General features: G+C 38.3%; 1 protein-coding gene across 6 annotated transcripts in view; it reads right to left on the reverse strand.

Moving 5' to 3' along the window:
• LOC104602374 (protein SWOLLEN 1-like) overlaps window positions 1-17,307 on the reverse strand; it is a 36,545-nt gene that overhangs the window by 17,675 nt on the left and 1,563 nt on the right. For 3 of the 6 annotated variants that reach the window (XM_010266040.3, XM_088895813.1, XM_088895814.1), the window contains exons 2-10: window positions 12,868-14,735; window positions 11,191-11,634; window positions 4,037-4,419; window positions 3,645-3,930; window positions 3,458-3,557; window positions 3,001-3,053; window positions 2,791-2,898; window positions 874-2,705; window positions 533-641 (exon numbers count right to left, since the gene is read on the reverse strand). In XM_010266040.3, the coding sequence (XP_010264342.1) occupies window positions 533-641; window positions 874-2,705; window positions 2,791-2,898; window positions 3,001-3,053; window positions 3,458-3,557; window positions 3,645-3,930; window positions 4,037-4,419; window positions 11,191-11,634; window positions 12,868-14,725 (5,173 nt within the window). In that variant the 5' untranslated portion in view covers window positions 14,726-14,735. Of the gene's footprint in view, window positions 1-532; window positions 642-873; window positions 2,706-2,790; window positions 2,899-3,000; window positions 3,054-3,457; window positions 3,931-4,036; window positions 4,420-11,190; window positions 11,635-12,867; window positions 14,736-17,307 lie in introns of all 6 variants that reach the window. The other 3 variants (XM_010266037.3, XM_010266038.3, XM_010266039.3) reach the window with 1 other exon arrangement.

The following is a 17,307-nucleotide window of genomic DNA, read 5'->3' on the forward strand; positions in this document are numbered from 1 at the left end:
GGAGGTAACACCTCGTGCCTCTTCCTAGGCTGAATGTACTACTATTTTTTGAATTAATAAAACTACCCTCATTTATCAAAAAAAAATATCCAAATCCAATCCAAGTCCAGTCAAAATTTGATAGATAGGATGTGATTCAAATCTCAATATAGTGAACTAATTTAAGATTTAGGTATATCTAATTTAATCCAATCCATTTGCATCCCTACACCTTAAACCTGCCATATTCATATAGCATTTTGGTATTTAAAAATTTGTCTTGTCCATTTTACATTAATTTTGAATTTTACAAAAAAAAAAATTATTTCACACCCCAAATGTTTCCCTCAAGCTTGAAATTTTTAAGCCATTCAAAAATTTCCAGAAAGCTTCTCAATTTTTAAGGATCAATGTTTCATTCAAAATAGAAAATGTGAAATTTGGAAGGAAGGACAGGAAAGGATAAGAAACCACTTCATAAATATACAGATATATGTTCAAATGAGCATAGAAGTTTTTCTTTTTTTTCTTGACAACTGCCTCCAAAAATTACCTTCATCTGGCAAAACTTCAGTGTAAGAGACGTAAGCTTTTCCATCCTTTAAACTCAGCACCTTGGCTGAAAACCACACTCTCCTAAAACCCTCCTTGTCAGCAAGAACCTAAAAGAAGTAGTTCAAGCACATAAGAATGTATGGACCTAAAGAAGAGTACACAATATACACAGATTCCCTCAGAAACAATCAAAACTTCACAAAAGTAAAAATAACCACCGAAGTAAAAACAAACTGAAAAGCATACAAAGTAGAAATAACATGACAAAAATGTAAGATGTCATCGCTCTCCACAATAGCACATATGTGACAAAATAATTATCATGTTCAGTTCACAGACCTCTACAACTGAACCTTCTTTAATGCTATTCTCTTTTGAAGATCCTGCTAACTGAGTTCCTTCATGTTCCTCATTCTGGGCAGGGACAGAATCAGTTCTTGATCCAATCTCAGATTCTGGGACAACCCCTATAGTCTTACCCAAGTTGGATGTTTTACGACCTTTTTGCTTCCCCAATCCCTTTTCACTGCTCTGCACCCCATTCACCAATCCCACGTTGTTCTCCACTGGAAGCCTGGCCAACTCTTTTGAAGATGACTTTTCCTGGCTTGTAGTAGCTTGTTGAGTTTCTTGTTTATTCAACGATTGCTCATTCAAACGAGCAGAAGAATTTTCAATACCTTCACCAATACCATTTACATTAGAATGTCCCCCCTCATTTAAATTGCTTGACTTGACAATATGCTCTGAAGAGACTTGTACTTTCCAATAACCATTTGGACCAGCCTCTACTAAATCACCCAGTGTTAGAGGTAAAGGTTCACCCATTGCTATAATAGTTCCTGCCTGTGATACAGCTTCAGCTGCCAGCTCTGCAGCTTTTACTACTGCATCCAGATTCTCTGCCCGTTTTGTGGCAGCAGAAGCAGCCTCAACTCTTCTCCTAGCAGCCTCCTTTGCGGCAACAATAACTGAACTTGAACTGTTGGTCTTATCCTTACCCATCAAAATTGATGCAGGTGTTACTGTTCCCATATTTTTCACACCATCAGAGAGAGAAGTGTCAATAGTTTGAGTAGGATGCCTAGTTCGACTTGAACGTAGAGCCTCATCAGCCATCAGTTTAGCTTGCAATGCAGCATCTGATGCAACCTTAGCAGCTGCTGCCGCCGCCCTTGCGACAGAAGCAGCAGCAGCTACTGCAACAGCTGCAGAAGCCAGTTTAGCTTCAACATCTGAAACCAAACCAGAAATTTTCTGGACAGCTAACTGGCTCCATATACTTTGGCTGTGACCAACTGCAGTGGCAGCAAGAGCAGCAGCATCTTCTGCATGTTGCTTAGCTTGTTCAACTTTACTGCATGTCTCTTCTGAAAAGATTACCCTCTGCTCCATGTCCTGACCCCCTATTATCTGGAAATGTGTTGCAGATATGGGTGAATTAGTTAACATAGAATTGGTAGAAGTTTTAGCTGCAGATGGTGTGATAGCAACAGAAGTAGGGAGATGATTAGTAACAACAACAGCAGAAACAGATTCTGTTTGAGGTTGAGCAACCAAAGACATGTGGCCAGACTCCTCAGAAGCCATACTCCTTTTTCTCTTCCTAGGCTTTGGATCAGCAGAAGCAGTCTTGCTAGGTGATACTATTGCTCTTTTCACCTCTGGCAAAGGTGGAGGCCCTGCAGGAACACTTGTGGAACCCCCAGAATGAACCAAAGAACTGGGAGGAGTATGCTGCATAGTGGAGGGATGTGTTACGGAAATTTCTCGAACAGTAGTTACATGCCCTGTTTCTGTAATGGGAAAGGCAGAGTAAAGAGCATTGGCATCAAGCACGGAAGCTGCAGGTGAAACAACCCAGGGCGTAGCAGCAGGAGCCTGAGATAGCCAAGGGCTGCTGTTTCCCACATAATGCCTTACATAAGGTGACTGATAATGATGCAATGGAGAAAGCGCCTGATTAGCATCTAAAAGTGAGCTCCCTGGCATGCTGCCGGGCTGCATTCCATCACGGGAAGGGGTTGAAATACTCCATAGGGGAGATGGGGGAATCACAGGATTTATGGTGGCTGAAGGGGCACCTTTGCCCCCAGCTCGACTAGTAGGAGTGCGAATAACCTTATTCTGAATAGAACTTTGCCTACTTGTTTCTTCTGGAAACCTAGAACCTGCAAAGTCAGTTCTTAAATGACATTAAAGACCCAAGATAACCACACTGAGACCTAAAACAGGTTTCAAGCAAGAGAATTGTACCTGGATGTGATTGCAGAGGGGTCTCAGAGTTACCATGCATGTGTTTCTGGTTGTGAAGCCTTTGAAGAGAGGCACGCCACACATTATCCCACAAGCTTCTTCCACCGTCTTTGGTGTTCAATACCATTACAATTGGTCAGATACACATTCGGTAGAGAAATAAATGAAACTCAAACAGAAAATTACGAAATGTAGTGGGTAAGTCTTAACCAGATTCTCCAAAGGCTGCGACCATACATGCCTCATCAGGAGCCGTTCCTTGTCTGCAAAAAATAAAATAGAACAATACCCTTAAAAAGGAATTATCAAATAGAAAGAAACATCTTATAGAGAAATCTAAATCTAAAGTCACATAGCTAGTGTAGTCCATGAATATCAGATGGACATATGAAATAAACATATGCAGGAGGAAGAAACCAAGATTTTGGATAGATATCAAATCAATTAGTTTTTTAATCAAAAAATAAGTCCAGATTTAATGCTTAAGAGCATCCAATAGTCTCTATTCAACATTAGATCTCCATGAGTGGACTTACAATGCCCCCTATATGTGCCAACAGATATACAACCAAGAAAATTCCAAAACCAAAAAATTCAATTAGAACTCCCTCAGGATGTGTGTGTGTGTGTCAAAGTTCATTCAAACATGCTATCATAAGAGACTCACATCAAAGATCCATAAACAAATATCTGAGCCCGCAATTGCACTTGTTGTAAATCCGTAAAAGGTTGTTGAAATGAGGATGAGGAAGCTGAAGTATTCAAATCTGGCAGAGTAGATGGCTGAGCAGTTAGAACACCACAAGGTTTTGTAACACTTCCTTCAATATATCCACTGGACCTCATTTCTTCACCTTGCACAACTTGGCCTACTGTCCCACATGAGGTAGGAGATACACTACATGAACTGCCCCCTCTGTCTTTTGCCTGCCTCAAAGGATCTTTTAGAGATTTCCCTTCCTTGGAAGCTTCTTTGTCGGTTCCCTTACCAGACGCTCTCCTCCTTTTATGGTCAGATGTACCCTTAGAACTGGCACGTGGAGTCTCCCCATCAGATGCTCGATGACTTCCACGATTAGTGCCTTGCAACTTGGGATCAATTGGGCCTAAGCTAGACGTTGAAGGAGAACCCTCTACAGTCTTTGGCAAGAGTCAGAAGAAAGGATTGGTTAAATTGTTTTTTTTTTTTTTTGGGGGGGGGGGGGGGGGGGGGGGGGGGGGGGGACAAAATGAAAGTATGAATTACCTGATGAAATTCATAGTGCTGAACACTGGGAAATGGTCTCCATCCACGATCAGTCTCCCTGTCAGACAAATCAACCTCCTGTGCACTCACTTCAAAAGTGAAGCTCCTATCGTCTTCAGTGGCACTGTTTCCCTTAATATCATCAGTACAAGGTTCAACTTTGTTCCCCTGCCCATCCATATGATCAGAAACAGGGGAATTCTGGTCTAAGGACCCATTGCCTCCTTTCCCTTTTTCCTTCTCATTTTGAGGAACCTCAGTAGAACTAATGACAGTGGGTGAACCACAGTTACGTTCCTCTGAATCTGGAATAGTGCTTCCAGCATCTGGACCATGGTAAAGAGAATCGGTAGCAGAGCTTACGGAGCACCCACAGCCAACATCTGCAAGGACGAATCAAAATATTAGAAAATAGATGACACTGGATGCTACCAATCAACAAATAATTAGCACAAAAAGTCAAACATCTTAAAATAATTGACTAAGGCAAAAGCATGCATGTGGTTACCAGAACCATCCAATCACATCAGTGACACTGCTCAAATATGATAGAACAGGACCACATACCAACCACACTTCTGGAAATTAGAATCAGCAGATTGTATCATATACCCACCGATGACAGGATTGTGAAGCACAATAGCAAGCAAGTTCTCTTGTGTTGCCATCAAAACAAAGAAAGCTTTAACCCAAAAGAGTAATATAAAGAAGGTGCATGACTTTCTTACAAAGGACTTGCCCACCACGCACAATCCCCTCATTTCAAACTTTTGACCCCCCCCCCCCGAATATATAATTTATATGGTAAATAAGCCAAATAATATAAATCCCCACCCCAACAACTTAGCAACTAACTTATCTCATTATGACCAGCATTGCCTTACTTTCAACCTCAGCCTAATGTTTTTTTCCCAAATAGCCTCAGACTAAAGTCTTAAAACCCTGCCAAGAGGCCGAACTGCTTTTACCTCAGGTGGATGGGCCTCCAGTTCAATTGTCTGGGTGAATGGGTCGGCGTGTGAAATCATAGCAATAAAAAAATCAAAATAATAAAATAATAAAAAACTGGAAACCTGGTCAACAGGTTGAACAGGTCAATGTTTCAACCATCTAGGTTGATGAGTCATTGACCAAGTCAACAGTTTATAAGATTGAGGATTCAAGGTTGACCAGAACCAGAATCATGACCAGGTCACTGGTCTTGACCAACCAGGTCAACAACAGGTTAAAAACATCGATTATCACTAATTACCAAATAATAATAATAATAATCACCTAGTAACAAATACCTTACCAATTTACAACATCCTCCATAAAAACCAACACCTAACAATGCTAAATTATCCCAGAAATCAAAACTCACCCTTAACCCTTTGCCAATACAAAATAAATCCCCAATCTACAATCATTTTCTCTGTGTGACTAAAATCTCCATCAAAATGCCTTCAAAAGCACACCTCCTAATAACCTATATAAATCCCACTCATTCTTCCTTCAATACTTCCTTATCTACCAAGTACCAATTGGGTTGTATGTTGGACTCTGTAAATCCAATTTAAGGCTTTTCGCTTTTCTCCTTATATTCTAATTCCATATACACATTTCTGGCATGTTCCTCACCAACCAAGAAAAGTGGCCCTAATTTCTTCCCCATCTCTATTTCCTTATCAACCACTCTATCAAGATCGAATTTCCTGTCTAGTTTAAACACTTGTTCCAATTCAACTATATCATCTGCAACCTTCGCCCCCAACACCTCCATCACCTTATCCTATATCTCTTCCATGCATTTTGTACCCAATGCACCTGTGCACTCATCAGTCAGCCATGTTCCATATTTTGACCCAGAGTGCAACCCCCTATTAACAGCCTCCAAGAACTATCCTCCAAATCTTTTGTAACAGGATTCTCAAAAAAAGAAGAGAAACAAAAGAAAAGAAAAAAGCTTCTGTAACAGGAGCCAAAGATTGCATGGTAATGTCTTGTTTATTACCATAATTTTCCCCATCCTTTAACATACTTCCTAAAACTAAATTATCCTTGTCAACCTTGATAGTTAAAGTTCTACAAGGGAAATAATCTCCTCTTTGTATAGTTCATCCAGTCAATTGCTCTCTTCAACACCCTTCATTTGTACACCCTCCTAAATTTCTTACAAGGACCAGCCCCACTGAGAACACCTCTCAAACAGGAGGGTAAAAAACTTTTGTATATATATGTACCAAACTGTAATTCTTCTCACAACTCTGGATTTCTTATCCATCCCTATTGTTTCCTCTCTAGTTGAAAGTTGAAACCTTTTGTCCACAACTGTCAAGCTTTATGCCATCCCACTGGGCTATTACATCTTATTATGGGTAACTTGTTGAGAGAATCTAGGTTGCAAATTACCACTAAACTTCCATTTAACTTGTTGACAATATTTTTGTTTTTTTTATGAATTTCTTTATGCAGTAATTCTCAATATACACCTGAGACATCTTTTAGGTAGAGGTAATAAGAGTCCATTTATCCTTATTACTTAAAATGGAGCCGTTAGTAAATTAAACTTTACTACTAAACAAGGGTATCGATGTAACCTTACTGTAATGTAACAAGTTAATATAAATAGAAGCATGACTGATTGAGAGACTAATTTGTCTCACCAACTGGCAGCTCCTTTCCCTTCCCCATTTGCTGTTGTTCTCTTATCTACTCTTTCTCTCTATCTAGAGCACACTAAAGATGGTTCATGGACACAACTAAAACTTAAAACTACATATATACTTTTTTTATTCATGGACACAACTAAAACTTAAAACTTACATAACTATAATTATTAAAAATACATAAGCACCTACTTACATGCATATGTACATTTTAATTAATTTAACAACTCCAGTCATGCTTCCAAATTTTGAAGTTTTCCGATTTTCATGCTCCAGCAATTCAATCCCAATCTTTGCTCCCAATCCACCCTACAATATGAAGATGTAAGCATTAACTGCTGAAACATTCTATGCATATATGAACAAGTCACTTCAAAGCACCTCCAGAGAATCTTCTATTTCACTTCTTCCCCATTCCCTAAAATACCATTAACAGTGTGATCATCCACAAGTTTTCCTCTTTCAAACCAAAAGGGATGAAATACCACTCTTGGAAGTGGATGCTCTCAAAAACAAGTCCACATTTTCATGTGCTGAGATTTTACCATTAGAACAAGCAAAGACCCTTAAACCAATAATGCCATTTAAACATCATTCGTGCCCTATACGATATAATGTCCATTTCTATGTAAGCAAAGACCCTTAAACCAATAATGCCATTTAAACATCATCCGTGCCCTATACGATATAATGTCCATTTCTATGTATTATTATGTATTAGGTTTTACTTTGAATATTCTGACCTACTAACATTCAATGGATGAACAAGCCATGTGTGTCTAAATCTATGAATTTGTATATCAAATCAAGTTATAAGAAAAAAAATCCCATTACAGGTAATGAACCTCAAAAAGTGTTTGAAAGCCATGTGTAGGTTCACAGGCAAGGCTCATTTAGTGGGGTGCCCCAAACCTAGCTTGTTGTTATCGTTTGATTAATTAACCTTTGTCTTTATGTTGAACGGCTGAGGCTCTAAACTTGATGAATTTGATGTTGAATACCAGCCTCTGGGATGTTTGGCATGCATTTGTTTTATAACCATTAAGTTGTATGGATTTGCCATTAGTTATTAGGGGTGCAAATCAGGCAGGCTGGAAGGGTTTAATGTCAACCCGTGCCATTAGACTTAAGGCGTGAGCCCAAAACAAGCCCAAGGTCAAGCCCGATTTGTCCAAACCCAAGCCCAGCCTGAACTGAAATTTGGCACTCGGTTGCCCAGGCTAGGATCGGGTTTAGGCAGGCCTATTAGGCCCAACCCAATGTATTAAAAGTTGCATGAACCTATTTAGTTTCATTAATTTAAACCTTCAAATAGGAAATTTATATATTTTGCATGCATGCATGCATGCATGCATGAGTGTATGTATTAGGGGTGATCATTTTCAGCCTAGCCCGGTTTAGCCCAGAAATTTCCTGGCCTGTGCTTAGCATTTTGTGCTCGGGCCCAGCTCAGCCCAGGCCCCCACCAGGCCCAGAAATTTTACAACTGAGCTTGGGCCCAACACTTAAAGCCCAGACAACAATATTATTTATTTTCAAGAATAGGAAGAAAAGGATGGAAGAGGTGGTGGCACAGATCAGCTCTCCAGTGAATGGTTGGGTGTTGATACTGCCAGAATTTTAAGACTTAAAGAAAGAAGACTTTGGGGCAGATTTTTGGTGTTCTTTGAATTCTTTAAAAGTCTTGGTGTTTTTGCCATGTTTGCTTTGAAGTCTGTTTTGTTGTGTTTTCTCTTTGTACTGTTGCAGTGTGATGGGGGTGCCCTCTTGTCACCATATTTAAGCTGTATTTATCTTTTTACTTTTTAGCAATAAAGTTTTTTCTTTATCATCAAAAAAAAAAAATTATATCAAATATAAACTTGCACATGTGCTTTAGATCATGTTATATAAATATTATAAAACAAGACATAGCATAATATATATGGAAAAATCTGTGCTGCCTAGGAGTGCATCTTGGGGGGGCCTTGAATTGGGGTTTTGTCAAAATTTGAAAGGGACCGAGACCAAAGCAGTGTAAAATGCTAACTTGGGCCAACCCGAGTTGCATTCCTAATGTTGCTAGAAAGACACGATACCAGAAGAGCTTTAACTGATCACCCTCAATGAGTTTTGATAAATACCACCAGATTGGTTACAAGTTTTTCCAGTATCATACACGAACCCTAGTATGTATGCATATATGTATTACATATGTAAGCATGCATGTGTATGCGTGTCTATATATAATATTTCATATTATATAAACTGTATCATATATTTATACATATATTATTTGTCATATAATGTAAAAATATTATATTATAATATATACATATATATATTATAAAACTTTAATTTGTGACTTAGGCACAAAGCCCATTCCAGACTGGCCTGGCCCATGATCACCCCTAGATTGTATACATATATGTATGACTACGTAAATATGTATGCATGTACACATATATGTATTTAAATATGTCTGAAAGTGTGTAGTCAGGCTTGGGCTACCTAAGGGCCAGGCCCAAGCCCAACCCAAAAAAATAGGAAAGCCAGAGGTTTTGGGCCTAGGCATAGCTCAAAGACCGAAAATCCAAGCCCAGCCTATGGAAATTGCGAGCTGCATCAGTCCTAGAGGTGATCATGGACCGCATCGGGCCGGGTTTACCACCAATACTAAGGGCTTTAAGCTAGGCCTGACCTCAACCTAACCCACACCCTAGGCTAGATTGTAAGCCCAGGTCCAGCCCTACATGGGCCTGGGATGGGTTTATAGGCTTTCCAGGCCTACTGAGTAATGATTTTGGGTCCATCATCCATGACATCAAATAATAAAAAATTAATTTTTTAAATTTTTAAATTAAATAACATGTAATACATACAAAAAAAATTGCACAAGCCAAAGTTAAATTGGGCTTGGCTATGGCACAAAAAATTAAGGCATGGGCCTCATTCAATTGCTAGGCTTGATTTGGCTTGGCTTACCTATCCTTTTATAGATGAAGGCAAGAACTTCATTCCCATTGAGTGTCAATTTATAAATATTTCTTTATATGCTAAAATAAAACTTAAAACTTTTATATTTTATATAAAATGATAAACATTTAATATAAAATAAAATATAATTGTGTAAATATAACATATATAATACATATATATATATATGTATATTATATATTATATTATATTGCAGGCCACGCTTAAAGTGTTGAGTCCAAGCCCAGCCCAGAATTTTCTGGGTTTGATGAGGGCCCAGGCCTAGAAATTTGCGGCTGGGCCGAGCCGGGTTTCTGGCCCAGGCCAAGAATGATCACCCCTAGTCAGTCCAGGCTCGAGTTGGGCCTGTCTAAGTTGCACCCCCTATGAGCTATTATGCTTAAACAGTCATAAATTGCATTTGATAATCCATGTTTTATGCAATGGAAATGCAAGGGCCGTGCCTCAAATATCCAGCAGTGGGAGACATTTAAGGAATCACCTTCTTATGTTTTATGAGAGGGGGTTGCAGCAATTCCCCCACTGATGTGGCATAATTAAGAAAGAAAAAGAAGTTGCTCTTTCCAAGTTGTCACATCGTAGCTGCAGCAAATTTTTTAATAAGTACAACACTTTAGGGCATATTTGTTACTACCAAACAGGTTTTAGGCAGAAACACTGCATAAACATTTCAGTGTTGCATTGCTGATCATGGTGAAATGCAATGGATCTAAAATGCAGTGTTGCCCAACACCCGATATATTTAAGCCCCATTTACAGTGAAAGATAAAGTTGTCCAACCTTTCACATTAAAACAAAGGCAGCCTTAATAACAGTTGGCCAATATCGTAGGAAGGTTTATCTCGTGATAGCAATTCTGTGCATAAGAGGTTCTAACAATAACTAGGTATTCTTTCTACCAAGGCAAAAGGAAGAAAAGAAGGACATATGTGGCATCTCCTATATAGTTCAATCCCAAGAGTGAGGAACATGTAGCCTATAATACTTCCTAGCATATGAAGGTCAGAGATGATACAAATCCAATATCACACCAGATACCACATGGATACTTCCAGATATACTTCATAGCATTAACACTTTTAAATATGTAAAATGGTACATTTTAACAAATTTTATTTTGACAAGACATCAAGTCTTGACATAAATAACACTTGGCTTTAAAATTAGATATAAAAGCATGATATATACATATATTGTATGGCATACCTGTACACATATCCATGTACAGGATTTTAGGATACAGAGAACGGTATCCCTTTTTCCTGTATTCATGCCCATAGTATTCATATATGGGCTCATAGCATATAGCCTTTTTTTTGTTCACAGTCAGGACTGTATAATGATTTGCCTAAAAGATACAACTCATAGCAGCAACAGATCTCTAACAAAGTTTTTTTTTTTTTTTTTTTTGGGGGGGGGGGGGGAGCTGAGGACACTCCCCCTTTGATTTCATTTAGAGCAAAGAAACAAATATTTAAATAAAGAATAGAAGACAAAATATCTTAGATCCTTTTAGAACCAGTAGATTACCTGTGCTATTTAGGGATGACTCTTTGCACTTCTCATTAGAAACTCCTATTACACCAGTACTATCATCTTCTTTTGGAACTGGATCATCAACAACAGGTTGTGTTTCCAATTCACAAGAGTAGGCTTGAGTAATTTTGTCAGGTAACACAGCCTCAGGTTCATTCTGGAATGTTGTACTAACAGTCCCAGCGGATGATGAAGACTGACCAGATGACCCAGGTAACTGCTCCCCAGTGCCATCACAAACTGCAAGATTTTCAACTTCAGAAATAGAAGCCGGCTCACTTGGCACAAGGGAGCACTCCTTCATAACCAAATTTGATTCTGTAAACGTTTCAGTTACAGATTCTTCCTTTCCTTCCAACTGAGCAACATCCCCAACACATACAGATGGCATTATATCTTCTTTGTCTTGAATAACTTCATTTGTGGCAATACCATTTCCTGGAAGAAATTAGTAAGCACTATCAGATTTGTTAGAGGGTTCCCAACTGGCAACTTCAGATACAGTTCCAGTTGAGGCTGCGATAAAAACAGGTACAAAGGACAATAACAAAAACTTTGTACGTTTTGATCATGACAGTAATGGAATTGAACATAGATTGAAGCTAATTCCACAAGTTTCAAAATTCCATCAAGTGAATTCAGTTTTGTAACCGCGAGTAAATTGAAAACTAATGGAATTTAAGAGGTATCTGATAACTATTCTGGACCAGACACCTGACTTATGACCTGATCATAAAACTCGGTTTTGAAATAGCCAATTAACATTGATTTGGTCAAAGATTTCAAAGAATAATCATATTAAGGATCGGTTTGTTTGCAGTGCAAATTCTGGTTCATTTTTGTTTCAGTCTTTACTTTGCCTTGTTTATTTGAGAGGAATATAATGACGCTTCCCCACTTTATACAGGAGAGAATGAAGGTAGAGGAAAATGATGCTAATTTTGCTGCATCAATTTTTGGGTTATGAAATTTGCACCACCAATGAGTGCAAATAGATTAAAATTTTAAACTCTACCCCAGGTAGAGATGCAGATGATCACTACAAATCAAAAGCTGCAAAGCTGAACTGGGTGCAAATCTTGCACCAAGTTTGGATTTGCACTGCAAACAAACAAAACCTAGGGTTGTCATACCATAAAACTTGGTTCATTAAAGCTAGTTTTGGCATGAGATAGGTTTAAAATATAAGCTACTAGTTATTGAATTTTGTTACATTTTCTTGTTACGAAGGTTAAGCAGTCGAGTCAGCTTGGGCAGTCAGAATGGTCAACCCACAACTCAATATCCAGTTGAGGCTTTTTATACATAAATTACATCCGGTCTAGTTTTCAAAACACTGAATTTAAGTTTAGATTCCACATTTTTGAAGATTGCAAAATTCCAGAGGGTGTAAATCATCTGAATTTCAGGCTATCAAGGTGGGAGTGGAATCAAATTCCAGATTCATTCCTGTAAATCCACACTTGAATTTTGTGGAAGCTAAAATTCCATGTTTACCAAATTATGTCCCCATTGCAGAAATGGACCCAAACAATGGAACCTAGGGACTTATGAAATTGCCCCCCTCAATTCTACCTCCAATTCCAATTATCCCTTATCGAAACACTGCCTAAGAAAAATCCATGGATCTTTTAACTTAGACCTCCCTAGAATAGTGGTTGAATTGTATACCTGATTCTTCACCAACAACCAAAGAAGACTTTGGTTCACACACCCCCACCTCTGCTTCAGCAGTACTTTGACCATGAGACAGAGATACTACATGCTTCTCCATAACAAGAGAACCATCATCAACACTTTCTGTACCACCTGAAACAGTAGACATACTAGCATTCTCCATTTTACAAGGCTCAATGTCCAAACTACTATTGCAGATTTGCGATGAGTCAGCCTGCAAGGAAACTGATACATGATCCTTTGAATTACAATCATCCCCCTGAACTCCCAAACTATTATAATCATCACCCCTTTCTTCAGTTGTTTGCTTTTCATGGATTATATTAGTTGAGGAACAGACTTCTGCCATCAGAAAAGAAGGGTTTTCCACATGATTATTACTGTTAATCTCAAGGAGTTTTTTGTCCTCCACCTTCAATAAAGATGTCTCAGAATTACAGCCTGAAATACCACATTCCAATTGGTAACCATCAGATTCCAATTGGTAACCATCAGATTCCAACAAATGGTCTTGTTTCTCAGAAGATGCAATCTGGGTCTGTCCCTCCATTGCCTGTGCTAGAGGGCCCATATTCAACACTGGCTTAGAAGGAATTCCAACATTGCTGTTGTTAACCTTAGCAGCATCCCCTTCCAAACTATCAATCTCTTTCTCCAATATTAAAGATGAGTCATGTGTATCATCTACAATTTTATCACCTACCTCACTACTTTTAGACAAAACCATAGCCTCCCAATTACTGGTCTGAACAGTCTGCTCAGTCTGCTCAGAACACAGATGCTCACTGCATACTGGAAGCTGAACTGTAAAATCTATATTTTTCACAGAACTGGAATTGTTCTCCACCTTGTTAATGGTGGATTCAACTGTATTTCCATCACAATTTTGATCATCTAACTTATCCTCTTTGCTTGAAACATCTCCTTCCCCCTCTTTTACAGACTCATCTTCTTGCAAAGCATCTGGATTGTCAAAAGAGGTACGCTGCTCAGAACCTTCCACTGGCTTTTGTTGGGTCACTGTAGCATTCAACTCCTCAATACTTGGAACAAGATTGTCAATTTGTATGGTCTCTGACACAGCAGAATCATCCTGTGGATTGTTTTCCTCAGATCCAACAACTAAAGAACCATCTTCCCTCTGATTTCTATCAGTACACTTTTCATCAATCATCAGATTACCCTCAGCCAACGGTGAGTCGGACTTTTCACCAGACATAATCGGACCCAAGTCTTTCAAACTTCCATAACCAGACATTTCACATTTGTGAGATTGAGGTGTAGCTTCAACCTGGGACTGCACTGCCACAACATCCTTACTTAACCCTGCAAAGCTCTCCGGACACTGCTTAGGTGGTAATGTAGGGCCCACATCTACAGCATCCCCACTATTAGATGGAATGGAACCATCTTCATTTAAAGCGGGTTCCATTTGATTTGTTATGTTATCAAGTCCGTCACAAGCATCTGACCCCTCAATAATAGTCTGTCCTGTGATCATTTCATCCTGCCCAACAGATTTCAATAGCATTTCAACAGATTCTGAAGAAGCGGCCTCAGACCAAACATTTTCGCGCCTAGAAATAGAGCAAGATTCAGCCCCACCGGAGCTAAACTCTATCCCACTATTTCCCCGGGAGAACTCTTCAATCCACTGGTTTTCTTCTTGACCTTGGATACCAAGTAAAACCTCAGTTTCAACTAAACTATCAAACCTTAAGTGGACTTGGAGGTTGTCATCCAGATCAAATTTGGGAAGAGCATATGAGCGTAAGCCTGGAGGAAATTTGGTGTTCTCTTCAGCACCTAACTGAAAATTCTGGTTTTGGAAATCATTGTCATCATAATCCATGGGTGCATCCCTACAAAAATGACATTGGAGAAAGAATAAAGCACACTGGATACTCAAATCAAGTCTCTTAGACAAAAACATGTATAAAAAAGCAAAACAGAATATGATAAGAACTCATGCCCAACATGGTTTTATTTCTACTAAGAGCTGCAAACAGATCGGATCGAATCAGATATAAGGTAGATTCAAAATCCAGATTTGATTCATTTATATTCAGATTCAAATCAAATACTATCTGTCAGATTAATATCAGATTTGAAGCAAATGCATATTGCAATCGAATATTGAATAGCATTAATAAATTAAACTAAGAAAGATAAATATATTACATTAATAACAAAATGAACTAAAAATGGCATTGATATTGTATATCATGAACAAAATATACTGAAAGTTAATTCTATGGGACTTAAAACAATGATTCTTTAGTAAAAGAACAGCATTCAAACCAACTTTACCAATGGGTAGAAAATGAAGTTTAAGTATACAATGGTGGAGCCAGGATTTTTTCTTGGGGGGAGGGGCAAAAGCTAATAAACATGGATTGGAGGGCAGGGTGTAGAAGTTAATAAACATGGATGGGGGCCAAAATATAAGTGGGATATAAATGGGGATTGTGGGGATTTTTAACACATGGGGAGGGGGGCAAGGCTCCCCTTCACCATCCCTGTAAATATATATAAGCATATATATTTAAATCGCATCAGATAGAACAGATAGGGCCATAGGGGTGTGGATCCACATACAGTCCAATTATAAACATGTCAAATTCAGATCACCCTTAACCAGAACAGGTTTGGGTTCACATACATGGATACCATTTTGCAGCCCTATTTCTCCTGACCAGCAACAAGATCAAACAAATCAACAAGGTCAAACACATTTGCTGATTCAAAGCTGAGCAAAGACACAACATCAAAATAAAAAGAAAGAAAAGCACCAATAATAAGAAGATAAAAACTGCAAGACAGAGAATTTCTGCATATCTCTTATTGTTAAGCTGTCCCACATGCTTGATGTTGTTATATAATTCTTGAAAGAATCAGACTTCAATCATCACTTCTCAAAAATCCATTTTAGCCCTGATGATAGACCTTAATAATGAAATAATGAACCCAATAATTTGTCTAACAAGTTTTGCTTATTGAAAATGGATACATTTAATTACCTTATAATTCAGTTTCCATTTAGATAATAGTGATCTTGTGAATTAGTGAAAAACTAAGATGGAGTTCACCAAGAAAAACTCAAGTCAAAAAGACAATCTAGTAAGGTTCAGCAGAGACCTTGTGCATTCCAAATTACCATACAGACCAGGACCTTGAGGTCAGAGAAAAAATCTGGCCAGGCCAGGCCAATCCCACTAACTGGACTCCACAAAGGAAGCAATTTGTCAGGATTATCTGGGTTTCATATCATGATTTAGTGTGTTTGCACAAAATACCACTAAAGCAGACTTATCATTTTATTAACATGGCAACTACTTATTTTGTATTTACTACAAACAAATTTACCATTTTTTTTGATGAATCAAATTTACCATTCTCAACTTATTATTCTCACCTATTAAGTTTTTCTTGTGGAAGGAATATGCAAACACATGCATGTACCATTCATACATAGACAAATATATATAACCAACGTAACAATGCTACATCACCCCCAAAATGATGTCCTTGGACTCGGAGTAAAAGTTGGTCCATCACTCCACCCAACAAATGGTGGATCTACTGTTGTTGTAACCAATACTAACCACTAAAATATTTGTTGTGTAAAATCCCAGGACACCCCTCACTAGATAACTGCCAATTGAAGACTTCTCCATGTAAGAAAAAAGAAGAGAGGAAACAAGCAAACTACAATGAATGACTAACATGTGTGTGTAAGAAGACTTTGACTCCAAAAATTAGGCTTGGAAAACTTCAAATATGCAACCCATTCAATGTCTACCAGTTTTAGTTTAACATTCTATATTTAGTAATGGGAAAATTCTCAATTAATACCCTGTACTTTGGGCCTAGTGCCACTTTGATCCCCGAACTTTAAAACATGACAATTCAGTACCCAAACTTTCAAAATGTGCCAATCCAATAGCTGCCATTAACCAGCCATTAAGTGGCATTTGAAAAGGCACAAATGCCCTTCAAGTGTCATCTAATTCTCTTTATCAACCATCCAAATGTTGACAAAGAATGAACAGTCCCAAATCCTTGCCTCTTCTATTCAAGAAAGTTGGGGTTACATCTCAGTGGGCACTCTGGTGACCCAACTTTTTGAATAGAAGAGGCAAAGATTTGGGAGTTGGGACTGTTCATTTTTTATCAACATTTGGATGGTTGATAAAGAAAATTAGATGACACTCAAAAGGGCATTTGTGTCTTTTCAAATGCCACTTAACGGCTGGTTAAAGTTAGGTACTAAATTGGCACGTTTTGAAAGTTCGGGTACTGAATTATCATATTTTAAAGTTCAGGGACCAAAGTAGCCAGTAATCAGTACCTAGAGCTAAGTAGCCAAATGATGGTAACTTTGGATATCAAGGTCTTGCACAATTTGTTATGCACAATAACCAACAATCAGTA

Source organism: Nelumbo nucifera, chromosome 1, assembly GCF_055504915.1.
Source record: "Nelumbo nucifera cultivar China Antique chromosome 1, China Antique-T2T, whole genome shotgun sequence".
Classification (NCBI taxonomy): domain Eukaryota; kingdom Viridiplantae; phylum Streptophyta; class Magnoliopsida; order Proteales; family Nelumbonaceae; genus Nelumbo; species Nelumbo nucifera.